We start from the raw sequence: 24,160 nt of genomic DNA, 5'->3' as shown, positions 1-24,160 counted from the left end.
TTCATGTGTTTGCTAATCGTATCCATTCTGTTTGTGCTTTAAGTAAGGCCATTAAGGGGTATCTAATTTCATCTTGTTTATTCTCATCCTTACAGCACTAAAACACTTTGATTAAGCTTGAACTCCTTGACGTATCACAAACAGAAGCTTAGAGAGAGAGACAGCAAAGGAAATAAAATGAATCAGCAACCATCTCAGGGAAGGAAAAATAATCAGCTGTAGTAATGTAGCAGAGGGGGCATTCTCAGCAGAAATGATGGCATTCTCAGCAGCAATGTTTTCTCTCATTTCATATGCTTGCAGAAATCCAAGGTTTATTTTTCCTGGACTTTTCTTTGACTGGTGACAACATTGTCCCTGGCCCTGTAATCAGATTAAGTGTAAAGTTAATTCAGAAATTCATTAAAGAAAGAATTACTATTAATACAAGCTACAGGGAGAGCAATAAGTGCTCCCGAATTGTTAATGACTTATTTTTACTGTACCAACCAACTGACATTTGTGCAAAGACAAAAATATTTTTTTTTTTGTCTTTGCTCCTGCATGAACTGCTCCAATAAAAAGGACTTCTGTCTGCCTGTGTGCAAAGTAGAGGTTTGACTGTCCCTGTCTACAGCAGTGAAAGCTCTTGAAAATGCCAGCTGCACGTCTGAATTATACCCAGAAAGAGGAAGTGAGTTTTTGAGACCTTGATTTTTGGAAGTGTCAGACACACAGAATGTGCTGTCTCTCAGTAGAGGTGTAGGGGCATCATAGCCATAGCCTTTTGGGTGGTTTAACACACCAGGAAGGTATCAAAGGAAACTATTTCACTTTCCAGGCATGTAGAAATCTCACTTTAGAGAGAACTGATGGAAAGAATTACTAATGCCTGAAGAGGGTGAACATTTGCATGCAAAGAATTTAAGTAGCCTTCTAAAATGAGTTTTTAAGTGCAGGTGTTCTAGTAAAGGAAACAGCTTACCTGGCCAGCAGAGCCTTTAGAGTGAGCCGGATCCAGGGCACAGTGGGTTCCACGCACACTTCCCTGCCATCTTTCAGCGTAGCTCTGCCAAGAAAGAAGCAGAGAAGTGAAGGCCAGGTGTGTACCTCACGCTTCTCCTAATGGCTGGAAATTTCTCTCAGCCAGTAGATGAAGGATCTGTTTGGTCTTGTCTTATTTGTTTGGGGGTTTTTATGAATGATGTCAGTACAGTTGTTTATGCTGTAATCTTATAATGAGCCTAATGAATTTTCTATTTGGTTTCAGTTCTCTATCTGGCCATATTTCAGCAGATCTTTCAGGAACTTAATTATCTTGAAAAGTTTCTTTTTAAGCAAACCTGGTTTGAATTACCAACTCCTAGTGAGGTGGAACTGGATGCCATGCAGTGCTCCACAGAGGCTATCATTGTACGACTGTTATTTGCTTCAGAGACCATAGTGAAAGCATAAAAGCCTGACAGAGCCCTTCTGTTTACTGACTGTGCTGGTCCAGTTCCTGTGACTAGTTCCAGGAGTGGTTTTAAGTGAAGCTTACCGTATCTTTTATTTTGTGCCCACATGGAGTGTAATCCAGATTCCCCACTCCTCACAAAGGGAAATGCTCCATGTGCAATTCTGACACAGGAAATAACTTGGGGCCTTTCAAACTTTGCCACATGCAGGCGAAGTCAGAGGAAATTGTTTTAATTCATGTCAAGAGGATCAAGTTTTTGTCTTTGATTGAGCTTCATTGTCTAAGTTATTAATTGTGCCCTGTGTTGCGGGAATCTGATTCTCCACTCTGATGTTGGTCATAAGTAAGATAACAGCAGAAAGAGATTTAAAATACTCTCTTGAAGCTACTTGTAACATTGGCTGGGAATTAGCTCATTCCTTTGGATATAAGGCCTCATTCCTGATACTTGATGTCCCTGAGGCTTTGCAAGGTAAACAAACATCCTTCCACTGGAAGTACATAAGTAAATAGGGTGAGAAGTGCCCTCCTGTTTTAAGCAAGATGCTATTTAGAAAAAGTGCTCACATGATTTCCACATTTTTGCAGTGAGGTCCTCTTTGGCTTAATCTCACATCCTGAATAGTCTTGGGAGGGATGAACTTGGAATGAGTGCTTATGCACTGGCATTGGGAGCGTCTTCCATCTGTCTTCTCCAGGGCCTTACCTATGGAACAAAACTCACTTATGTCTAGGTACCTGAGAAGTCTCTTTATTTGCTCCCCTGAAGGAAACTGTATTCCCTCCTGTAGCCTCATTCTTGCTCCTCAGACACTCTGATTTGCTGGATGCTGAGATAAAATTAACTGCATCTGCCCAACACAGCAGCTGCATTTTCAAAGCTGTTGGTGTGCAGGTGCATTTGAATTTGAACTTGGATTGCTAAGTTTCTGCCACGATCATCTGCTCATTTTCTTTATTCTTTCTTGCAAATGGGATAATTCTTGCTCTGTCATCAACCTGCCTACCTAGAATAAAATTGCAAATAGGATAAAATTGTCTTTTGGAAAAGAAAATGTCTGTGGACATATTTAGGAAAAAAAGGTCCTGTTTTAATTCAAACACTTCTTAAAATCTAGAGACAAGTGTATATTGTGGCATAGGAATAAACTCATTTGCTGACAGAAGCATATTTTACTCCTGGAAACATCCACAGCATCCTATCAGGTACAAATTATCCTTTTTAATTCTGAATGACAATTCACTGAGGATACACTTCTCTTGCAAAAAGTCATCATGGACGTAGCATAAGCCCATTTGCATTTGCATGCGTATACTTATTAATTGCTTACATGAGTTTTAAGAAATTATTTTCTTACCTTCTGACCCTGCCATTGAGACCAAGTAGAGAACCAAAGCGACAGCAACAGATTTGCCATCCATTGCTGTGCACGTTATCCTCTTGACAGAAGTCCTGTTTTGCTGCTGTGTCCCACCAGATTTTATACCTGAAAGGTGCACTCGCAGCAGCCTGAGTGCTGAGAGGTGGGTTCTGCACTTGCAGGTTTCCTAACACACAAGAGTATTGCATAAGAAATCCAAACTTCTGTGCAGTCCATTCAGTGGCACTTCAAACCTCCCCAGCTTTTGCGGCTGTATGTTTTCAATTATTTCTTTAAGTTGTTACTGTTATCCATCACTTCCTGTTTGCACTTCTTCAGGGGATATTGGCTTTAACCAATAATGCTGAGCTTGCACTTGGAAATCAATACATTACCAGGCATCCCTCTCAGCCAAAATAAAGGGACTTTTTCCCTCCTCTGCAAATATAGAATTTCTGTTCAGCTCTTTGCATCATGCTTAAGTGCCTTGTGCAAAAACAGTTACCCAGCATAATTACAGGAACTTTTCATCCCAATCTTACACTCTATATTTTGATATCAATCCAATGAAGTAATTTAGCCAGTGTTTTATGAAGGCAAGACACAACTAGTTTTTCTTGGTCTCTGAAAGGATTTTGTCATTTTCAGTTTGGCTAAAGGGATTTAGATGCTTTATTCTGTACTGAAAACTCTCTCTAGTCATTAAGCAGGAAATGATGAGCTTAAAATGACTGAGGCATTGTCGCCAAAGTCACTTAAGCTCTTCTGAAACTTTAATCTGTTCAGAATATGAAAGAAGAAAGTTTCTGGCAGTAAGGGCTGTAATGATACCTGATTAAAATAAGCACTTAGCAAATTGCTTGTTCTTCTTTCTAACCCCATGCATTTAGAATAATCACAGGTGCTTAAGACAGCAGATAAACACGTCATAAGCAGCTTCTACCATCAAAGAAGAGCAGCCCAGTCTGATGAAGGTAGACACCGAGTCAGAAGAGCCACAGTACTCCTCTTAGCAGTCTCCAAGAGCACTGAAACACATTTTTGGAGGCATGAGGGTGTTTGTTGTGCTTCTAAGGAAGCTATTCCATGACAGCACACAGAACAGAGATGTGATACGTTGTCGTTTCTACCCTTGGAATCATGTCTCACTGATGGAGGAAGGTGCAGATGCCCTGCTCGAGGTCCTGCAAGTGCAGCCATTGCTGACATTTTGGACAGAAGAACGGATGAGAAGAGCCCTTCCTTGGCTGTGATTCAGCTCCCAATAACTTGACAGGAATTTTCCTGGTAGCAAATGTCACATGTATCTGTATTACACTAAAGCCAGTGCCAGTTCTTTAGGATACACCCCTACTTTTATGGCTGTGCCGATCAAGTGATTCTTCCCAACCTCTCCCCGTTCTTGGCTGATACTTGCAACATCCTTATCTCCAAATTAGATCTCTGAAAGGAGGCAGCTTACAAAAATCCCTCAGGAAACGGGAAGTCCTAAAGTTCTAAGACAAGTTTGAACAAAACCCGTCTCCTTGAGAAATTTTGACTCCTTCTCATTCTGAGGCCTATAAGGCTGTGCAATGCTGTGTGGTGGGGCAGGGGCAAATATGGGGACAGGGAGCAAAGTGTGGTCAGAATAGTCGTCCTCTTGCACAAGAACTTGCTCAAACACTGCCAAAAACTCTTTACGTCTTGCACCATGAGCAAACATGAGCTGATTGTACAGAATATGGAGTGGCCCCTTGTTGGAAAAGACCAAACCTAAACAAATATCAAAATATTTGCTCAACTGTCCCATTTCTCAAGTGTTTGGTGCTTGAATTTCAACATTCCTCTGTAAATTCCTGTGCTACAGGTAGATGTGAGGCCATATAATTACATCTTTTTTTCTTAGGATTTCCCCTGATGTAGTCCTCCCTCCTGACAGGAATTAGGGAGGATGCTCAGTGACTTCCTTATGTTTATAAGATTTCCCTGTTTATTTAAGTTAATGAAAACCCTTGTTCATTGCCATGCTCTCAGCTGCTGTGCTGTCAGAGTACCACAGTGCTATGGCCACAGCAATTTCTGTGACTAACCAGTATTTGTTCATTGCTATCTGGGAATTTTATCGTCCATACTTCTCAAAACACTGAGTCTGACAAGAAAAGAGGAAGAAAGTAGATAACTTTCATAATTCCTCTGATTGTTAATTATCTACACTTTACAGAGGCAACAATTTGCTGTTTTAATTTGCTGCCCCCCCCCCCAACTCAGACCCGCCCTTGCCCTTCTGCAAACCCATTATACACTACAAACGGAAAGAAAACGCTTCCTCTTTTTTTCAGTTCGCTCTTCCAATAAGAAAATTAATAACAAACAATACTGAAGTGAAAACGTTTCAATAAGCTTTTATTAGGTCCATAAACATAAAAATCTTCGTATAACAATCTTCAACATAAATAAATAAATAAATAAAATTCTATAAATAAATAAATAAATAAATAAAAATAATTCTATAAATAAATAAATAAATAAAAATAATTCTATAAATAAATAAATGGGTTTTTTGTAGCCAAAAGATGGCATTAAAATACATGTTTATACCTTCACAACACTAGTTCACAAGAAATAATATCTTGAAAACAATGACACAAAACCTGATGTACCAGAATTTTGACATGTTAATTCTGGAAACTTCCCTCTTCAGCCAGTAGCCCACTGTGAGTGGCAGTGACCCAGGTACAGTTGAAGCTACCTGTCCATGCTTTGCGGGGGAGAAGTTGTTGCTGGTCTTTTCCTAAACTGTTAGCAAAAAGGGAAGGAGTCATTTAGTGAAAGCTCTGCTGGGCATGCACTGCACTGTTCCAGCTGTGTTTAGAAAAAATTATTTCAGAATCATCTCAATAGTTCTTCACAAGCCATTTTTTTTGCCTTCTTGTTGAGGTGTCAGTGGTTTCTTTCCTACACAATGAGATCTCTTTAAAAGACTAAAAGTATTGTTGTCAAGTAACCACAAAGTAGGGAATACATATTCTAAATGCTGTGAAATTGTGAATGTAAGAGGCAGGAGGAGGTGAGCTGTCAGAAGCTGGGTGTCCTCCCTATTTTTGCCTCGCTGGAAGAGTTAGGACATTTTTCTTCTTTGTTTTAGGACATTGTCTCAGGTTTGGTGTTGGCCCTAGAAAGAAAGAAGATGGAAAAGGAGGCTATTAAAAATCAACCATAAAACAGGTAAGACTTGCTGGCAGCAGCTGAAATCCACCACTTTGTGCTTCTGTGCCCAAACACCTGAAAAGCTGTGACACAACCCAAGGGATACTGATACGTCATGGCATTCTGAAAAGGATTCAATAGCAGTGAACTTCTATAGTTTGATGCTTCACTTGATGACTAGAGCCTGATTTTCCCCCCACTTATCTATATGCCATTAGTTTGAAAAACTGATGGCTGCTTTCTACCACTGCAAGCAAGAGAAAACCACTCAGTTAACGCCTGGATTTCCTGAGCAGTTGTGCTGCAGGTTCTCAAAATGCTTCTGCCTTAGGGGTGATGAAGGTAACCTTCCCAGGGATGTGTGGCATGGTAAGGCTTCAATACCTAATGCTATAATTAAGGCTCAAAGCAATCACAGTGTTTGTCACAATTAGTGAACACAAAAGGTAATAACTGCCCGAGGAGACAAAATTTTGGAGCACTTCACACCGCCCATGTTTGGTAGTCCAATTAAAATACCGGTTTTTCAATAAGCTGTGCTTTTTGAGGAGAAATTACTCACTTGTCCAGAATTGCCTTGATGATCAGCTTCACCCAGGGAGCAGTGGGCTCCAGGCACACTTCTCTGCCATCTCTCAGGGTAGCTCTACAACAGGGAAGAAAGGAAGGGAAAAGGGCTACTTAGTGAAATCCAAGGCAACTTCACCTTTCTCTCATAACATAATTCTAGGGATACACTGACTTGTGCCATTTTAAGCTGCATAAACTGAGGCTGTAGCCTAACCTAAAGGGATTTTTTAAACTGGTTTAGTATCTTGTCGTATCTGTTTGTTTGATGCATTAAACCATCTGCAGGGCTCTCCTTCTTTTCAAAACTGTTTTTTTTCCCCCAACTGGCTTTGTATTTGTGTCGGTCTTCCACTGAAGAGTTAAATCTTTCCATCTTGATTCAGAAATTGTACTGCCCACTCCATAGGAATTTGGTTACTTACAGTAAAAGTTCTGGAATACAACTGGAATGTATGATTTGTATGCTAATGGTAGTTTTTTTCATTGACTTGAGTAAAGTGTGATCATTTTTTTGACCTAGCCCTTAAAAATTATGTTTTGATCACTTGCTCAGCGTGGATCCGTGCATTTTCACAAGCCAGTAGAATCCAGAGTTTTAGAAAGTTATTTGCTGCCTGATGACTGCGAATTTAGGTCAAAGTATTGCATGTGTTTAAAAAGTAGAGATTGGCAAAATGACACGCAGTTCACAACACGTAGCACATCATCTGTAGGAGCAGGGAGTGCTGCTGTTCTGCTTTCTGAGCAACTGCTTCTGCCCACTGCTCACACTGCTCACCGAAAACTTACACCATCCCAAGAGCAAAATCTGCTTCCTTCTTGTTAAGTAATCAGGAAGCTTTTGCAAAACACTTACATGACTTCAACATTCTCGCAGTGAGGTCCGCTGGGGGTGAGGTTCACGTTTTGGATGAACTTGGGAGGAATGAACCTGGAATGGGTGCTTATGCACTGGCACCGGAGTTCGATGGCCGAGCGTGGCACAGCCTCGCCTGGAAAACAAAGAAAGGTGGAGTGTTTCACTATTTTCACAGGAAGAACAACATAGGGGTTTTTGCTGACAGCATTGGGAGAGCCCTTTGCTGCACTGATAAGACAGCACAGTGTCTCCTCATCAGCATTTGTTCTGGCTATTAATCAGGAGAGCATTAGGAAGGGTTTCTTTACCTTGTGTCCCAACTGCTGAGATCAGGAGCAGGATCAGGACAGCACCCACAGTCTTGCCCATCATGATGCAAGAGTGTGTCTTCCTCGTGTGGCCTGGGCCTGGTTCTGTGGTGGGGTGAGCTCTGGCAGATCTCGGGGTGGCAAGTGCCTGTGCTCTGGGACCAGACACATTTATATCCTGCCTGGGCCACCTGGGGCACTCCGGCATCACGGGTGGGTCATACCCCTGGAAACTCCGAACCTGCGAGATGCTGCCATGCACTGAGTCACAGGTCAGTGGGTAAGCCTCTTTCCCTTCATGACCACAAAGTTGCTTCTCATTAATAGAAAGCACTTCATGAAGTAAAGTGAGCTCTGTGCAGTCTGTAGGGAGTTTGTAATTCTGTATTTCTTGGGATAATTTTAAGCTGTACTTTTGTCCTCCTTGTGACTTTCCATCACAGGTCAAAGGCATTTGCTCTGTGATTTTACATCTCTGTGTCTTTGGACTTCAATTTTATTTATTACCATTTTAAGACATGATAGAAGTAGGAGCTAATAACTCTAGAAATTATATAGAGACTAGCTCTCATTGTCCTTATATTCACATACATTTTTAAAAAATCTTTTTTAGATGCTGAGAGAACTTCAGCACAAATACTTCCAGTATTCTTTTGATGAATTCAAATCTAGCTTCACTGAGATAAGCGACAGAATCCAGACTGGCTCTGTAGTATATACAGAATATGAGAACATACAGAATATGTTATTATGATATGATGAGTTGCTTTGCCTAACCTAAGGTGGATTTTGGTTTTTGAGGATGACTGCTTCTTCTGAAGCCAAAACTTCTTAGTTATTTGCTGTTTTGAATACGGGAACAGGAAAATTCGAAAAGCTGCCGTTGGATTCTGCTTCTGAAATAAAATGATGCACTTACACAAATTCAAATTTGACCCTGTAAAGAGAAGATTTCTTCTGATTATGATGAAAATAAAGAAAACTGAAGATAGAGTCATGAAGACACATTATTCAGACAAAGTCAGAGGTGTTCAACCATTTCTTTTAACAGTAAAGACAAATACTATAATAAAAGTTGGCCTTATTTGGGTTAAACATTAAGGACTTCCTTTACTGTTCCTCTGCCAGGTAATGGGGAAGTCAAAGGAACAAAGCATAGGGCCATATATGAATGAATGTAGGTTCTTTTTCTCTGACAGATCATGAAGGTCTCAGGGATTTACATATGCCAGGCTGAATTCCACTTACTGTTACCATATCTATCAGTGTCTGTAGTTCATAAATAGCCTTAGAGTATACGATCTGAACAGTAGCTATTCCAGAAGCTATGGAATTAAGCACTTGGTTTTCCTGTCACTTTACAGCTTGCAGCAAATATAGCTGGATGAGCTAACAGATAAACAGATAAACCCTTAATTACAGCCCTTGCTTGTCAGACCTGAGGTCTGTCTAGGGATTGCCCTCTTCAACCATGGCCATCAGCAGGTGTCTAGGATTGCTTAAGAAAAGATTAAGTGTCTTTGAGACTTATCCCTAGCAGTCTGAATCTGGTTTCATTTGCTTCCTCCTGATTCTTTTACAGGATAACAAGAAGTAGATATTGATCCTTACCCCCGATTTCCTCTGGCTTTGTAATTCTGTAGGCCTTTATCATGCCTCTGGTCAATCTCTTTTTATGAAGTTCTGTGCTGTTGTCTGAGAGTAGCGCAGACTGGTTGTTTGTTCCTAACTCTGGACTTTTTATTTTCCCCTCACACACTATTTCCATGCACAGCAAGCTTTTTTACAGAAATGCAAGCTACTGCATCAATGTAAATGTCTTCTGGCCTGCATACAAGGAGAAAATGGAACGATGAATTGCATTGCTTAAGGAGTGTGGATTTTTTTCCAAATAAATCCAAGAAACTGTTATTCCTCTTAATTTCACTAATGATTTTCAGTATCTCAAAGAAAAAGTTATTCTTTCTATACTGTATATGCAGTGAAGCTTTTATCCTTTGTTTTCTTTGTGCAAAACCTTCTGCCTGTTGGGTTTTAAGGAAACATCATTTCTGCTTTCTTGGTCCAGACAGACCAGATGTTTGTGGCTCTGTGTGTTTCTACTCAAATATAAAGAAAGGGCTTAGGTGTTTTACATTTATCAGAGACAATATAATAATTACAGCATAACACATCTTGATATGGAGCAGTGGGAACAACTGAGTAGTGCTCTGGAGGCCATGCTTTGACTTGTAATTTAGGATGTAGGGAGCGGAGTGCTCAGGGGGCCTGCAAAAAAAGAGTTGACAAAAATAAAATCTCACCTGTGCTTACAGAAGGAAGTCAGAAGAGATGAACTCTGAATGAAAAGGTCACATGTTTTATTGTAAACTGTGTGATTTGGAGAGAGAGCAGCTGCTGTTCCAATTGATTTAAAAGGACCTTGTTTTGGAGACACAAGGTGGGTGAATTAAGAGCTGCTGGAATTCTAGTGCACACACACTCTGACTGAAGAGAGCCATTGCTAAGCCTTAAATATGAGTGTCAAAAATGACACCTGGTCGCCTTTAGCTGTATAAACACTTTTTTGTCATAAGGGTCATAAATATAGTTATTGAGAAGCTTACATTTTCTTGGCATGAGAGTGCCTTAACAGCTACCAAGTGATAAGATTTCTGAGTACTGATGTGCTTATCAGCACAATATGACACACAGGAATGCAGACTGTCCACTGATGTGTGGTGCAAAAGTCCCTGTCCAAATCACATGGCAAACTGGTATGTGCTGGATTAGTTCAGATCAATCTGAAGGTGCTACAGTATGCATAAAATTCAGTAATTCCAGTAGTCAAGGTTTCCACATCAGTTAAGCTATAGAAAACAAAGGGCAGGAGAGAGGTACCCAAGTGAAAACATTGTAGTTTCTCAGATAATTTTCTCAGTGCTCCTGCCCACCCTTCTCTGACTGGAAATTTACATTTCCTTATGCTCTCTCTTGGGGTGACTTTATGATGTGTATCCCATATTGCTGCCCTATGCCCAGGAATTAATTTTGTACCTCTCTACACCTTTAAATTGAGCCTGAGAGGGGGAAGGAAAAACTGAGCAAAACTTTTTCAAAACAATTTGCAGCTTATTGAAGGACACACAGAGATAGAGACTTTTTTCCTCAGCTGCAGCAGCAGAGCGGGAGGGAAGGGAAGCACCCAGGCTTGCTTTTCTTTCCAGCCAGCTTTCGGCAGGTTTTTTCCTCAGTTCTTTTTCCTTCGGAGAGTTGAGTTTTTGTTTTCCTGGGATTTTGTTTTTTTCCTTTTCTCTTTGCTGGATGGTGTCAACATCAGAATACATTGGGAGGACTTTCCACCAAGGCCTTGGCCCTGGAGGTGGGCCCACCACCCCATCAGCTCCAAGGAGGGGGAGAGAGACATCTACGGAAGGACTCTGAAATTTTCCCAGGTTTCTCTCAGCAGGGAGAGGAGTTTTATTATTGAGCATTATTATCCTTTTCCCGCATGTGTGTTAAATAAATAGCTTTTATCTCTTTCACTTTCCTTCAAGGAAAATTTATTTTTCCCAAACCTGGTGGGGGAGGGGTGGTGACCTGCCTTCTCTCAGAGGATGTATTTCTAAATTTGACCAAACCGGCACATGCTCACATGAACAGTGAGGAATTTCTTTCCCCTGGGGAGCTCCTTGCAGTGCCCTGTCCTCATTTCCCTCAATGATTGTTCACCACAATCTTTAGTAATCCTGCCTCATGCCTGGAATTTTACATTCAAGCATGCAAAAGATGATCTGAAAATTGCTGAGCAGCTGAGTCAGTCCATGTGGCCTGCCATGGTTTTTTGAAAGAGCATTTGGTTTGACAGGAAAGGGTAGCCCTGTTTCGCTTTAGATTTCCTTTAAGCAAATTCTTCCTCTTAATTTCTTACACTTCTGTGATCCTGTATACAAAATCTCTTCATATTTTTGTTCTGCAATAGGAAAATACCTCAACTTCTTTCTGTTTTTTCCTGTCGGTCAGAGTCTTTAGTGTCATGTGTGTTTTGGCCATGACATGGTCTCCATTGTGAACCTTTCTGAGGCAAGTTGGCTGACCTGAGAGGGCCAAACAGAGAAATTAATTATAGTTGAAAATGCCATAACTCCAAGTCTTTCCCCCTGACTATTCCTTAATTAGATATCAACAAACTCCCCAAAATTTTAAGTTTGCCAACTTTCACACTGAATGACTTTTACATGAAAAATATAGAATAAAGGGCTGTAATTAGAAATGCAACCATGAGATACTTTTAGTATCTGTCTTCTGAAGAGCATCTGCAGTGTCTGATCAGTCCTGTCCAAAAATATTAATTCTCTTTTGTTTCACTAGTGTACAATTTTGCAAGCCTAACTTGTTTTGCTGAGCCCTCCTTCTCAGGAGGGGCTCATCGAAATTTGTGTGGCTGCCTCCTCCCCTCTTACTGAAACTGCTTGTGTTTGATATTTGCCCTCATTAATAAGAATGGAAATGGCATTTGTTAATTTTTAGAAGTGCTGGGTATGGAGTGGAGGGTCTTTGCCAAATCAGTCCTGCACTGGGCAGGTGTTACAAAGGTCACTGTGCAAGTGGTTTAAGAAAGGAGTATTAATTAGTCATAAAATTGCACAGTCTTCTAAAAACAAAGATGGGAGGCAGAGCTCTGCTGTACCACAGCACTACTTCCTCACAGCACAGGAGATGATGATCCCTATTCCTGTATTTTCCGTGCAGCCCATGATTCTTGCTGCGGAGAAGCTCAGTTGCAACACCCCTGCTGGTGAATGTTTTTTTCCACCTGCCCTGCTAATGAGATCCCTGGTTCAGAGGCAGGAGAAGCACTTTGGAGCTCTGTCTCGAGAGCACATATCATGTGGATGTCCCTGCTGCACAAGCAGGTGCTCCACCAATACACAATTATATAACACACCTAAACCCATTGCTAGCACTTCTTTTTCTCTGTCCTGAATTTTCTGTTAGCCTGCTTGATTTCCCAGTGTTCATCCTGCTGGCTGTTCCGGGTCCTAGTGCTGTGCATTTAATACTCCACGCTTGCAGCTGTACGTCTAAAATTCCCTAATGGCGATAATGAGCTTTCCTTCAGCAGTCCCTGAGCTTCCAGCAGAACACTTCTGGTTGACTCAGAACTTGGTTCACATTTTTCAGCAGTTTGAAAGAATCCAGAATTGCAGTCCTTCCTTTCTGTGCCCTTTGGCAGATTCACAGTACAACAAAAGCCATTTACTGATTGAGCCTGATGGAAAATATCTGTCTGTGTGTATTCCTGGGTTTTCCCCACGTATGTAGTAACTGCATAGGAAATGAAATCATCTCCAGAAAGGGAAGTAGTATTGGAAAAAAAATAAATAAAAAGAAGAAATGGACAGGATGCTGCCTGAAGCATTGTCAGGGTGTTCAGGCTCCTCAGCATGCAGCAACTTTTTCAAAGAACAAAAGAGACCAGTTTAATTGCATTAGTTGCATTTTTTAGAAAAAAACTAATTGCAGTAAGATTACTCAGGGACTTTCCAGTATTGCAGCTTGTATCACCATGTATTGTCTTTCCTATTAGATAGGTACCTTTTTTCATTAATCATCATATGTAACTGAAAACCTATTACAATATATGAACAAAAGAGTTACTCAGAAAAATATCATCTTTAGTATGACAAAGCCAAGATTTCCAGGACTGAGCAGAAAGAGTAGTTGAGAATAGCGAAAGGACTGGAGAAGATACTTGAGAGTAGCACTTGCTTATGCTCCCTCCCTGACTCCCCAGCCTCCCCTTTGCCAGCCTATATCCCCTCAGCTGTCCCAAAACTAGAACTCAGAGGCAGTGAGGTGGTGCAAAGCACAACAACTGTGAGGAGACAAAGAGGGTGCATTGGCCTCAAATTCCTTGTGTAAATCATCAAGACTTTTTTTATTTCCAAAGCTTTAGCTGTCTGGAGGAAAGATCAGTCTGAACTGGAGACAGAGGGCTCACATGTGTACTTCTTGCCTGCACCTGAGAGAACAAAAGGTGAAGACAGAAGAACTTGGAGAGGAAGGGAACTGCAGCTGCATTTTATCCATGAGGGCCCATCTCCATGGCAAGGGAAGCTGGCTTCACACGGGACTGCTCATCATTGAGCACACTGCATGCATGCTTACATCACATGAAACCAAGACAGAGTTTCTAGATCCTTAAACAACAACCTCTGACACTTGAGCTGAGGGAAAATGTCAAGTGTCAAAACAGTACAAATACATCCTAAGGGTTCTGCTGCTGGTGCTGGTAACTTCAGCAGAATCCACTGGTTGGACACTGCAGAAAGATTACCTGAGTGGTAACTATTCCCCAGGAACTCAGTACTGCTGGTTTATTTACAGGTTGAATATTTGCCCAGCTGAGTGCATGGCGTTGATCTGTGCAGATTAACAGTCTGTGTCTGCTTGTTCTGTGCTATGTTAATTTTCAGTATTTTGCTGCGGAAGAGATAAGTTTTCCCTTTTAATAGGTGCAAATAAGAATTTGAGTTGCTGTTGCATCTGGGTATTGCACTTCTTCCTGCAGCTGTTACAGATGCTGGGCAGAGGTTGAGAAGGTTAGATGAGATGGGGACAGACCCTGTGTCCTACCTCTTCCTACCCAGTCCTGGTCCTCAAGAAAAAAGAGCAAAGGCAGCACCTCCAACATCTACTTTCCCTACTTGGGAGCACTGTGCTGGAAGGCAATGATTTTCAGGGAAATCAGACTCATTTTTCTTGTCACTGGATTTTCCTCTTCTTTCCTTCATTTCATGTTGTTTCATTCCTATACAAAAGGGAAAACCCCAGGGAACAATTGACATTATATTGATTTGTTGGCAACTCCTGGCATAGAGAACTTCCTTAAACTCCAGTGAATTTTGTAACACTGATCATGAGTTAGCAGCAGGTCAAACAAATGCTTCAGGCATGACCTGTTTGCCTTCTTCCACTCCTCACAGGTATGTAACAGCAAACAAGAATACTTGTGTGATAGGGAGAGTTTGGGAACTTGCACCTGGGATTTTTTCTAAGCACTCACAAGTAGCTCCCTACATTTTTAAATGTAGTGGTACAAAGACAGAATTCATACTGTTTTAAGTCTCTGTATATTGCCTGTAGAATTACAGCACTTCTGGAAAGCAATGTTATATGTGCATAAAGTATTGGAGATTTTGAACTTGAAATTTAAAATACCATTGTTCAGCAGTGTAAATATTTGCCTGATTTTCTTGGTATTTACACACTGAATCATATCTCCTCTGCACACTAAGTTTCTAGTGCATTTGCAATTCGCCCTGGTGCTTTGGGGTAAAATGATGAAGCCAATCTTTACCTCTTCAAAGCAAAGTGACTGGACAGGTTAAAGTAGTGATTTGTAATCACTTCCTACCCAGATCCTTCTTCTTCATCAGAGATAGATCCTATCTTCGTATGACTGATTTATGTCTGTGGGCCTGATGTTTACCAAACCACCATCAACCAAGATCTGAGCAGGCTTGGACAGTCACAGCTAGAACTGCAAGTGGGTTTGTACCTTTAGCAATTCCTAAGGTGTGTTATGAACTTCAAAAATTCTAATCTCCCTCTGCCGTTCCCACCCTACCCTCTCTTCAGTATTAGGCTTCAGCGTTTTTTACTTCTGGGCTTGGATTCTCTTTGCATTAAAGGCACCTTCTCTTCATTTGGGAAAAAATATTTGTCATTTGGATTCAATGAAATGTGGAAATTACTCTTGTATGTCACTGTTTCTCCTACTTTCAGCACAGAGCTAACTTCCTCCTATAAGAAGTAATGTGATTAGAACCCAGGAACTGACCCACTTTTATTTAGCATAAACAGCTGCGCTGCCGTGGGACACAGAACATTAGTGATCGATACCAAACTCAAACATCTGAATATTTAATGTAGATCACGGATATAAACCTACAGCAGGGAGTTTGATTTTCCCCAGCACCTTTTTCCCAAAGGTCTGACAATACCTGTTTGTTCGGTCCAACCAGGTGAGGTATCCAATTCCAGTACAGTTAAACAGGAAACCATCCATTATGAGAGCCGGGCATGGAGCCGAATGTTTAATCACCCACAGAAAACCATATCCCTTCCCCATTCCTCTAAAGTGTAATAACCACTGGAGAGCTTGGGAACTGGTGAGAGTCATTATGAGCTTTGATTCCAGCCACTGGTTTATCATTTTCATTTCTGGAGCGGCATGTGTGACTGCACGCCAGCTTGCAGCCTTTCATAAGGTGCATCCTGTCAATCACACATATTCTTCACAGGACATTTCTATTTTTGCTGCAAAATTCCCATGATTTTGGCAGCTTTGGAGGACAGAAACTCCTTGGCTAGTAAGATGTGCTCCAGAAGAGTTTCTCATAGACTGCCAGAGAGTGAAATGCAAGACACCTAGAAGCATTTCTTCTTGGTTAGACTTCATGCTTCATCTACTTTTTGGCTTAGATGAGGTTATAAAAATTCTCTCCTGAGAAGACTTTCCCCATGTATTCTAGTTTTACTGTTCTACTTGAGGCATTTGGCCAAGTTCTGTTCTACCAAATCCAGTAAGACTCTCAAAGCACATTGACACAGCAGCTCCAACTCTTCTACAGCACAGGAGCTTTATTTTCACTCTTGTGTTGAGTGCACCTTTGGTGCTGATTGCACATGGAGTGTCACGAGTGACAAAAGTCTGCATGAGCATAGCAAGCCTAGGAAGCTCCTACAGCTGGAACCCAAACAGTTTTCAGGCAACAGTGTCTTAAACAATAATTACCAGGTCTATACCAGTGGTGGTGCACAATTATTAGTACATAAGGATTCAGTTTGCACTTTGTTGAGGGTCATGTGACAGTGGTTTTGATCAAAGAATGGTTACTAAACTACAGTTTGAAAACAATTTCCTTCCAGCTAATGTTGCAAGATGAGCAGGATGTTCACTTGTTGACTTGAACGTCACTGTTCACCTTTCACACAAGTTCCTGAAGTACATTGTAGAGGTGTGGGAAAGGGAATAGCTACAGATCACACTTGAACTTGCAGCCTCTCTTATTATAAACTTTAAGTAATAAAGCTTCAGTTTTAAGGCATAGAATTGGACAGGAAGCAGAAAATGAGTTCTGGAATGTGTTTGTGCAACCTCATTGAAATTTTTTGTCTTTTATGTCCACTGTCAAGCTAGGCTCCATTTATCGACCTTCAAAACCCTGAGAGATATACTCAGAATGGAAAAAGCTTCTGTATTCTTTGCTGTTCTGGTGTAAACAATCTTGCCATGATGGACAGTCAGATCCTGTCCAAAGCTTTCTGTCACAGTAGAACTTTTCATCATGTAGTTTCTGGATTGGGTGTTTTGTGATCCCTGTTTACAAAGTTGTGTGTCATGGCCTGAACTCATCCCAGAGTGTTCTGTAAGTAATGCTTGTAATTCTGTATAAGCCACTGCATGTCCTATCCTTTTCACAGCCCAGTCCAAAAGGAAATGCCAAACATCATGGTAATCATTTACCAAAAGAAATTACAGATGAAAAGCATGTGTCTGGAGCAGAAGGCATAAGAGCAAAGCAATTTGGGTTTTAAACACATTTTCTGAGTACTTATGTGATTTTTGACAGTAAGAATCATAAACCGAGTGGCAGAAGTTCAGACAACTAGTTGCCTCCCTTCTGAAGATACTAAAAATCACATTTTATTCTTTAGGCAGAACATTAAGGCAAGTTATGTTGCACCATTGTGAGTTCCTCAGAGTCCTCCTTTATTTGCTTGTCTTTATTTCTTCTCTGAATCAAAGATAGTTCCCAATCTACAGCTACTGTGCTGTTTTACTATGTTTTGAACAGATTAACCCAGAAAGGAATAGTGGTTCTCCTTAATATGCAGTCAAATCGGATTTTCGGTGGAACACTTTTGGGACTGACTTTGAGACCTGGGAATAGGATGGGCTGAGATTTCTTAGGCACTTGTCATTGCAGACAGGTTTCTTTCATTGCAATGCTGGTCATTTTGCTTTTAGGGTGATTCTTCTTGTTTTGAGGGGGTCCATTTTATAATCTGACTCTATGACACTGGTGGTGAATAACTGGGAGATGGTGCAAAAAGCTGCACTGCACAGGTGGGAAGAGGAGGGCAGGACTGGAGAAGAGATAAAAAACGTCTTAGTGGCTTCCCCAAAACTGTGTGTCTCAATTAGCATAACAGCACCGCCTGGAAAATTATTTACTGTGATCCACTGCGTGAAGCATCAGACACACAGTATTAGCTGGCAGAAAATATCTGAAGGATTAGTGGCAATTGCTCTAGAGCTTTTATGAACTAAGGCACCCTGAATTTAAGTTATACAACACAATGGAATTTCAAGGCATAATGGCATTTTTATCACAGAACTAGCCTTACTAACATATAGGTCACTTCATTTCGTGACAAGTTCAGTCACGTTTGCTCTTCCTGCTAACAGTAATGGGTGTAAATTAAAGAAGTGTTGGATGCCTCTGATAGCATGCTGGATCCATGAATCTCAGCAGCAGCCACTGAGGGGTATGAAGCACTCAGCGCTGCTCAGGAAGCAGCCAGACCATACTGGGATGATTTCCAGAGCACATCTTCTATCCCAGCTAGACCATTACAGCTAGAGCATGGTGCTGCATGCAACTGTGTTGGTACAGAGGGAGGACAAGCAGGCTGGAGGCACAGGAGCAGTTGTTGCCCAGGGTGAATTGCAAAAGGCCAGTACATTGCACCGTTGCTCTTTTTCAGGGCCTCATCCTCAAACCTGTGAACCAGCCATCACTCATTTTGAAGTGATTCATTGCTGGGACATCCAAAGGCCATTTTCATGTCATTCCTGTACTTGGAGGCAGGAACTTGGTAATGAGTTCCAGCAAGACATTAAAATCCTCCCCTCCTCATGTTGCAATGTTCCGGTATTGCGGTGTCATCCTGGGAGTCCTGTGTGTGGCGTCACCTCTGCACTGAAGGCATGCACGCAAGGACAGTGTCATTTTGGAAGAGCTGAGGTGGTCCCTCTCTCAGTAGAGCAGGGCATCATCCTGCCCGGGAGCAGGAATCAGCGCTTTGGTGTTTGCACTCAGGAAGAGTGCCTGTGCTTGGAGCAGGCAGTGTTTCACTACTGCTCAGTCCAAGTTCCCGGTGTAGCTCACTAGGGGCTCAAGAGTAAGCATCTTTCACTGTCAGAGGATCAGTTAGTGGATGCAATAAATACTCTTCTTCAGCATAAGCCCAGCAGGCAACACACTTAGAAAAGTCAAGAATGGCAAAGAGTGTACACACAAGGCGTCCAGGCAGCACTTACAAAATCTTACCAGGTAGTATCTTAGAGCCCTTGGTGCAGCGCTTGCAGGGGGCTCTAAGACTCCAGCACCAGCAGGCATCCCATTCTCCTGTTTTTGAAGAGTATTTGGAACAATGGGCTCTTTACCTGCAGTCAAGGTTTTGCACACTGCCTCAGCAAAAATGAATAATGGTAGCGGAGACTCAGCCCTGAAGGGCTGTGCACACTGTGCTGCTGCTGAGCCACAGCTCTCCAGAGCCTTTGCACACCCTCCAGTGCTCTTGCACAACCACCAGCTACTGGCTTTTGTACGGAGAAGAAGAGGTCTGGATCACAAAGCCGAGATCATGATGTGGGTCTGAAGCTCCCATTCCCGTGGGGATGTTTGAACACAGGAATTTTCTCCGAGGCTCAACCCAAGGATATGAAATCTCTTTGTGATGTACCTATTTTCTAGCTAGTGTTACCTGGTATGGAATGTGATACTAACTTTCCACAGGCAAGTTAACAGTCTGGTTTTTCACATTTAAAGTTGTACCATTGAATAAATGGCCTGATTTTCACATTTGTAATTCCAGCTGAAGTTGCTGGGTATCTGGGAGAGCAATAATCAAGACAATTCCAGTATTTTACTTTCCAAGTGCACCTGTGTAAGCATGGACCCATTAGGTATTTTCTGCTTTTAGGCAAGTCCCTTGTGAAGGAAAATTACGAAGACAACCCAATACAAATTTAGCAAGTAAATTACATTTATTCCCTGTGTGTGATTTGGAAGATGGACAGATTCAGAAAAAAGACAACCACGTCCCTGAAGTGTTAACCTGGAACCCTGGAGATTTCAGTGCAGCTCTTGGCTTTGGAGCAGGGGTTTGTGACTCTGGGATAGTTGATTAAGCCAGGATTTGCCAAGTCCTCATCGAAGATGAGACTCATCCTCAAAGGTCCTGCCAGAGCAACTTAATTACTGCTGAAGATTGAAGTTTTATTTCTTTGTGCCTGACTTCTCTACACAATTACATGGCTGCACAGATTGAAGCTTTCTATCTCCCAGGAGATGAGCTTGAGTTACTGAGGCTTTCAGAATAATTTCTAGAGATTCAGAAAAATAAACACCAAAATATACAGTATGGAGAAAAGTTAGAAGCCTTGAGAACTGCATGATTAATATTTTAATATTTATATTCATATATGCATTTAAAAAAATAGGAGCAGAGGCTTGCCATGGATTACATGATTAAATAAGGAATTGGCACAATTCTCAAGCAAAAGTAGTACAAACCTCGGTCAATGTAAGTGATACTGGATTTTCTTTCTTTCAAAATTAGGGTTTGGCAGTTTCCAAGCATACTTGGAAGTATGGATTTAAAAGACCTTTGAAAGAAACATCAACTCTATTCTGTACGTTTTGTGTGAAAAAATTCAAATTATGAGTACAAGCTTATCTTTAATGTTTCAGGCACTTTAAACTTTTAAAAAGAAATTGGGTAAATCTGTGACTCAGGAAAATAGTGTCTTGCTTTCTTCATTTCTGGGACAGATTTGCCTTATAATCCTTTGGAAAGGATTCAGGCAATATATTTCACCCTCAACACATTTCATAAACAAATAAACTATCACAGGAAAAAGGATTTAAGGTGGATTATCATTTTGCTCCACACCTTAGAGACAGGAAATTCAGCTACAAGTGACACACTGGTTTCAACGTAGCCCATTTTGCTTTCATAGTAGTGCCTGTTATAGATACCACCTGAAAGCTGAACTTCCTGCTTGAAGCTGACACAGGTATCAATCCTCTAATGAAGGATTTGCATGATTTATTTCTCTTCTCTTCTGCATTATTTGACCTAACACATCGTTGGGGATTACAAGGGTCTTATTCACCCCACTGAAGTCACCAAGGTGATTTCCCTGCCCCACTTTCCTCTTCTGTAATCTGATAATTTTCCTCCCACCTCACATGCATTAACAAAACCCCTGAAGTAAAAAATACTATCAAGACATCCTGTTGGCATGTGATGCATTCCTTTCTTGTGGGCATTGTTCACCATTCTTTTGGCTTCAGAGGTTTAATTGTTCGGTTTCAGAAGATGTGAAACAGGTGAATATAAAAAGCATCTGGTCATTTAATGATTGTGAGAGTCCCTGGGAATATTTTACCTCAAAAGGTCCAGGATGAAGCATTAGATGACCAGACACCAGTAAGAAGGGGATGCTCTTGCAGGGTACCAACTGAGAATATTGCTACTTACAGCAGAATTGAATTTGCAGCATCCACTTGAAAGCATCTTCATGTGTCTCCCCTGCTCTTACATGAATCACAATATTTAAATGTTTCCACATTTATTTTCAATTGATAGCAACGTAATTTTTTACATCTTCAGTGAGAGAGAACCCAGGAAATACTACCAGGAGTCAGTGCTCAAGTTTGCAGTAAGTGGGCAAGTACCATCAGGTGGATATTGGGGCCCAGGAAGGACCAGCTGCTCCCTAAGGGACTGGGAGCCAAGCTCCCTGATGCAGCAGGCTGGGCAGGCACCTCCCTGCCCAGGCTCCTTCCCACAGAACCTGTGCAAGGAGATCTTGGCAGGCCCAGAGAACACAGCCAGGTTCAACCAAGAGCCTATACCACAAGGAAAGTTCAGGGCAATGAGGCAAGTTCAAGGTCATGCCAGAAAACCAAGTGATAGGTCAGGCACCCTGATCAGTGCCACCCATGGCCAGGCCATCTCGAGGCTGAACCCAACACAGGCTGAGCCCAACACTTCCTCCAACAAAGTTCAAAACCAGGAAAAATTCCAAAGCACAATTTAAAGGGGCTTCCAGGCCCATGGGCAAGAAGGCATGCTTGGAGAAGCCTCGGGACTACGAAAGTAAATTGCTAGAGGAGTCTAAAGGGGTCATGAAAGGATTTAGCTGGAAATACTGAAGCAGGAAAAGACTCAACGGACTTTCCTCCTTCAGCTTCCTTCAGCTGCAGACTGCAAACAAGTTTCAGTTTGTGATACCTTCTGTGACCTTTCTGCATGTCTGAATTTTTCCTAAATCTTCCAAACAGAAATAAAACTCAAATCTAAATCATTTCTGAACAGCAAAACACAGACGTTTTCCTTCAAGTTACAGCACAGAAAACCCCTTTCTGAATCTCTTGGCCTTCCATCTTTAAATGACAGCTGAGCTTTAGAGACATATCCTTGATTTTTTAAAATTGTCTTTAATACACCCCTCAGTCTAAACAGGCCTTTACTACTTTCCTGTGTGAAGTTCCTTGCTCAGTGTGGGACACTGAACAATTTTAAATCACATGTGCTTGCTCCAGGCTTGATCTTCTGTCCCTTGGCAGTGGTGGCAGAAATTTCCTAGTGTGTTTCCTGGTCCAGTTGTTGGCTGCAAATGCTCCTGGTTTTCCTGCAAGCTTGGATGCATGTGATTTTTGGAGTAAACCTTCTCTTTGTAAGCCAGGTATATTTGAATCTCAGGTACTCAAAATCATGTAAACATTTGGAAAAATCCTTGTCCATGGATTTCACTATTCCTTAGGTTTTTAATATGAATACTTCAGTCACTAATGGGGAAGTTTTAGACTAAATTTATTCATGTTCCCAAGTGAAAGGTGTTACATAGAGGCAGCTCTTTACTATTAATAGCTACTGCACATTTTTTCCCTGGGAAATTGCTTTTACTGCTATAGCAAAAAAAGAATGAAAATGTTCCTCCTGACATCACACATGACGAGATTAAGTGTTTTCCCACATATTTTGGGCTGGTATTTATTTTTGAGCAAGGTACAATACACTAGCAGGGCACATTGATAACAACCAGAAGTGTTGTCAGTGAAATGCATGAGAAATGTATAAAAACACCTAAAATAAAATGCTTGCATCTTGTAGAGACTTTGAACTGCACATTTAAAGCTTTCCCATTTATTTTAGGGTTCCGGCCCAACAGTGTCCAAACATGGACTTGAATTGTGTTCTTGAGGATTGTCTTTTACAGAAATAGAACAAATTGATGCCCATGTGACTTTCGGAAATAATGACAAAGAGGTACTTGCGTTTTATTTTATGAGAAACAGATTAATTTCTGAAGCTACACTGGAAGAAACCTGCAGCAGCAAGTCCCTGCGTGCACACACAAACCACCCAGGAAATAGCAAGCTGCTGACTGGCTAACCGGGCCTTTTCTCTTGCAGAGAAGTGCTGCATTGTTAGTCTGTTCTGAAGTTTGTGCTTGTAACATTTTGCTATGTCACTTTCAGACACATCAGCCTGAACCCAGAAATTGTCTGGTTATCCTGATGGGTCATAACTGGTCATAAGATTACGGTTGTTAATGACAGGTGCCATTCAGCAGCCAGTGCAAACAGTGTCCAACAGAGAGGGAGAACAGCAGCCAGGATAAAAACCAGCATCTACACTTCCTGCAGTGATCCAATGCTGGAATGCCTCCCAATACCAGTATCGCAAACATTTTAGATCCAGTCGATATGATCCAGTCCTATTCATGTGATTGCAGTGTTTCATGGGAGAGGACACTGTGTTTTCTTGCAGTCTAGGAACTCATAAATCTGCAAGCTAAAATAAAGGATATTTTTCTGTTCACAACAAGGGCAGAAGCAGCATCTTGCCCTTAGGGCAGAACAGGCTACACCGGCCATGTCCATTTCTTGTTTTCTCCAGGACTCAGCATTTTTGGGGCAGATTTTTTCCTTTAATAGTATTTTGCTTCTCTAGGAACATTGGGATTTCTCTGCAAGTGCAGAATTCTCCATCAACTTCAAGCAAGCAGGAGCCTGTAGTATCGTGTTGTCCAGGACCGGTTATCTTTCCTGTCATCGAACCATTGTAGAGTTTGCAACCAAAACAGAATCATTCATGCCCTTTTCCTGCTCTTATTTCTTGTGGAGGAAGATGTACCAATATCCCTGTGGATGGGTTCCTTTTCTGTTTCACATCCACTCCTGCAGCCTCAGACCCTGCAGGGGCAGCTCTTTGGCAGGGAAACACTGGTGTGGGTGTTCACCATGTGCCATGCAGCCTGTGGAGGGCAGCTGTGCCTCCGTCCATCCTTCTCTGTTCTGCCCCGGGTGTGCGCACAAAGCGCAGCACAATAAAATGTAACAGCAGTGTTTCTTAGGGTGGGCTA

General features: G+C 41.6%; 2 protein-coding genes across 2 annotated transcripts; both read right to left on the bottom strand.

Moving 5' to 3' along the window:
- Positions 1 to 61: 61 nt before the first annotated feature.
- Positions 62 to 2,940, bottom strand: LOC138108899 (interleukin-8-like). Its single transcript, XM_069012050.1, has 4 exons — positions 2,797 to 2,940; positions 2,006 to 2,144; positions 965 to 1,048; positions 62 to 363 (listed from the first exon to the last, which is right to left on the bottom strand). The coding sequence occupies exons 1-4, from the start codon at positions 2,858 to 2,860 to the stop codon at positions 315 to 317; spliced, it is 336 nt and encodes a 111-aa protein (XP_068868151.1). The 5' UTR covers positions 2,861 to 2,940; the 3' UTR covers positions 62 to 314.
- Positions 2,941 to 5,437: 2,497 nt separating this feature from the next.
- LOC138108897 (interleukin-8-like) lies at positions 5,438 to 7,808 on the bottom strand. The gene is made up of 4 exons (XM_069012049.1): positions 7,726 to 7,808; positions 7,415 to 7,550; positions 6,551 to 6,634; positions 5,438 to 5,953 (listed from the first exon to the last, which is right to left on the bottom strand). The coding sequence occupies exons 1-4, from the start codon at positions 7,787 to 7,789 to the stop codon at positions 5,923 to 5,925; spliced, it is 315 nt and encodes a 104-aa protein (XP_068868150.1). The 5' UTR covers positions 7,790 to 7,808; the 3' UTR covers positions 5,438 to 5,922.
- Positions 7,809 to 24,160: the final 16,352 nt, after the last annotated feature.

Source organism: Aphelocoma coerulescens, chromosome 4, assembly GCF_041296385.1.
Source record: "Aphelocoma coerulescens isolate FSJ_1873_10779 chromosome 4, UR_Acoe_1.0, whole genome shotgun sequence".
In the NCBI taxonomy this organism is placed as follows: Eukaryota; Metazoa; Chordata; class Aves; order Passeriformes; family Corvidae; genus Aphelocoma; species Aphelocoma coerulescens.
The sequence above is the reverse complement of the archived record's forward strand: the minus strand, read 5'-3'. Positions and strand labels throughout refer to the sequence as shown.

Coding starts and splice junctions, on each gene's coding strand:
- LOC138108899 (XM_069012050.1), bottom strand. CDS start 2,860: ATGGATGGCAAATCTGTTGCTGTCGCTTTGGTTCTCTACTTGGTCTCA. Junction 1,049..2,005: donor TGCAAAAATGTGGAAATCAT/GTGAGCACTTTT, acceptor CTTTCTTGGCAG/AGCTACGCTGAAAGATGGCA. Junction 364..964: donor CTAAAGGCTCTGCTGGCCAG/GTAAGCTGTTTC, acceptor ATCTGATTACAG/GGCCAGGGACAATGTTGTCA.
- LOC138108897 (XM_069012049.1), bottom strand. CDS start 7,789: ATGATGGGCAAGACTGTGGGTGCTGTCCTGATCCTGCTCCTGATCTCA. Junction 6,635..7,414: donor TGCGAGAATGTTGAAGTCAT/GTAAGTGTTTTG, acceptor TCCCTGTTGTAG/AGCTACCCTGAGAGATGGCA. Junction 5,954..6,550: donor ATCAAGGCAATTCTGGACAA/GTGAGTAATTTC, acceptor CTTTCTTTCTAG/GGCCAACACCAAACCTGAGA.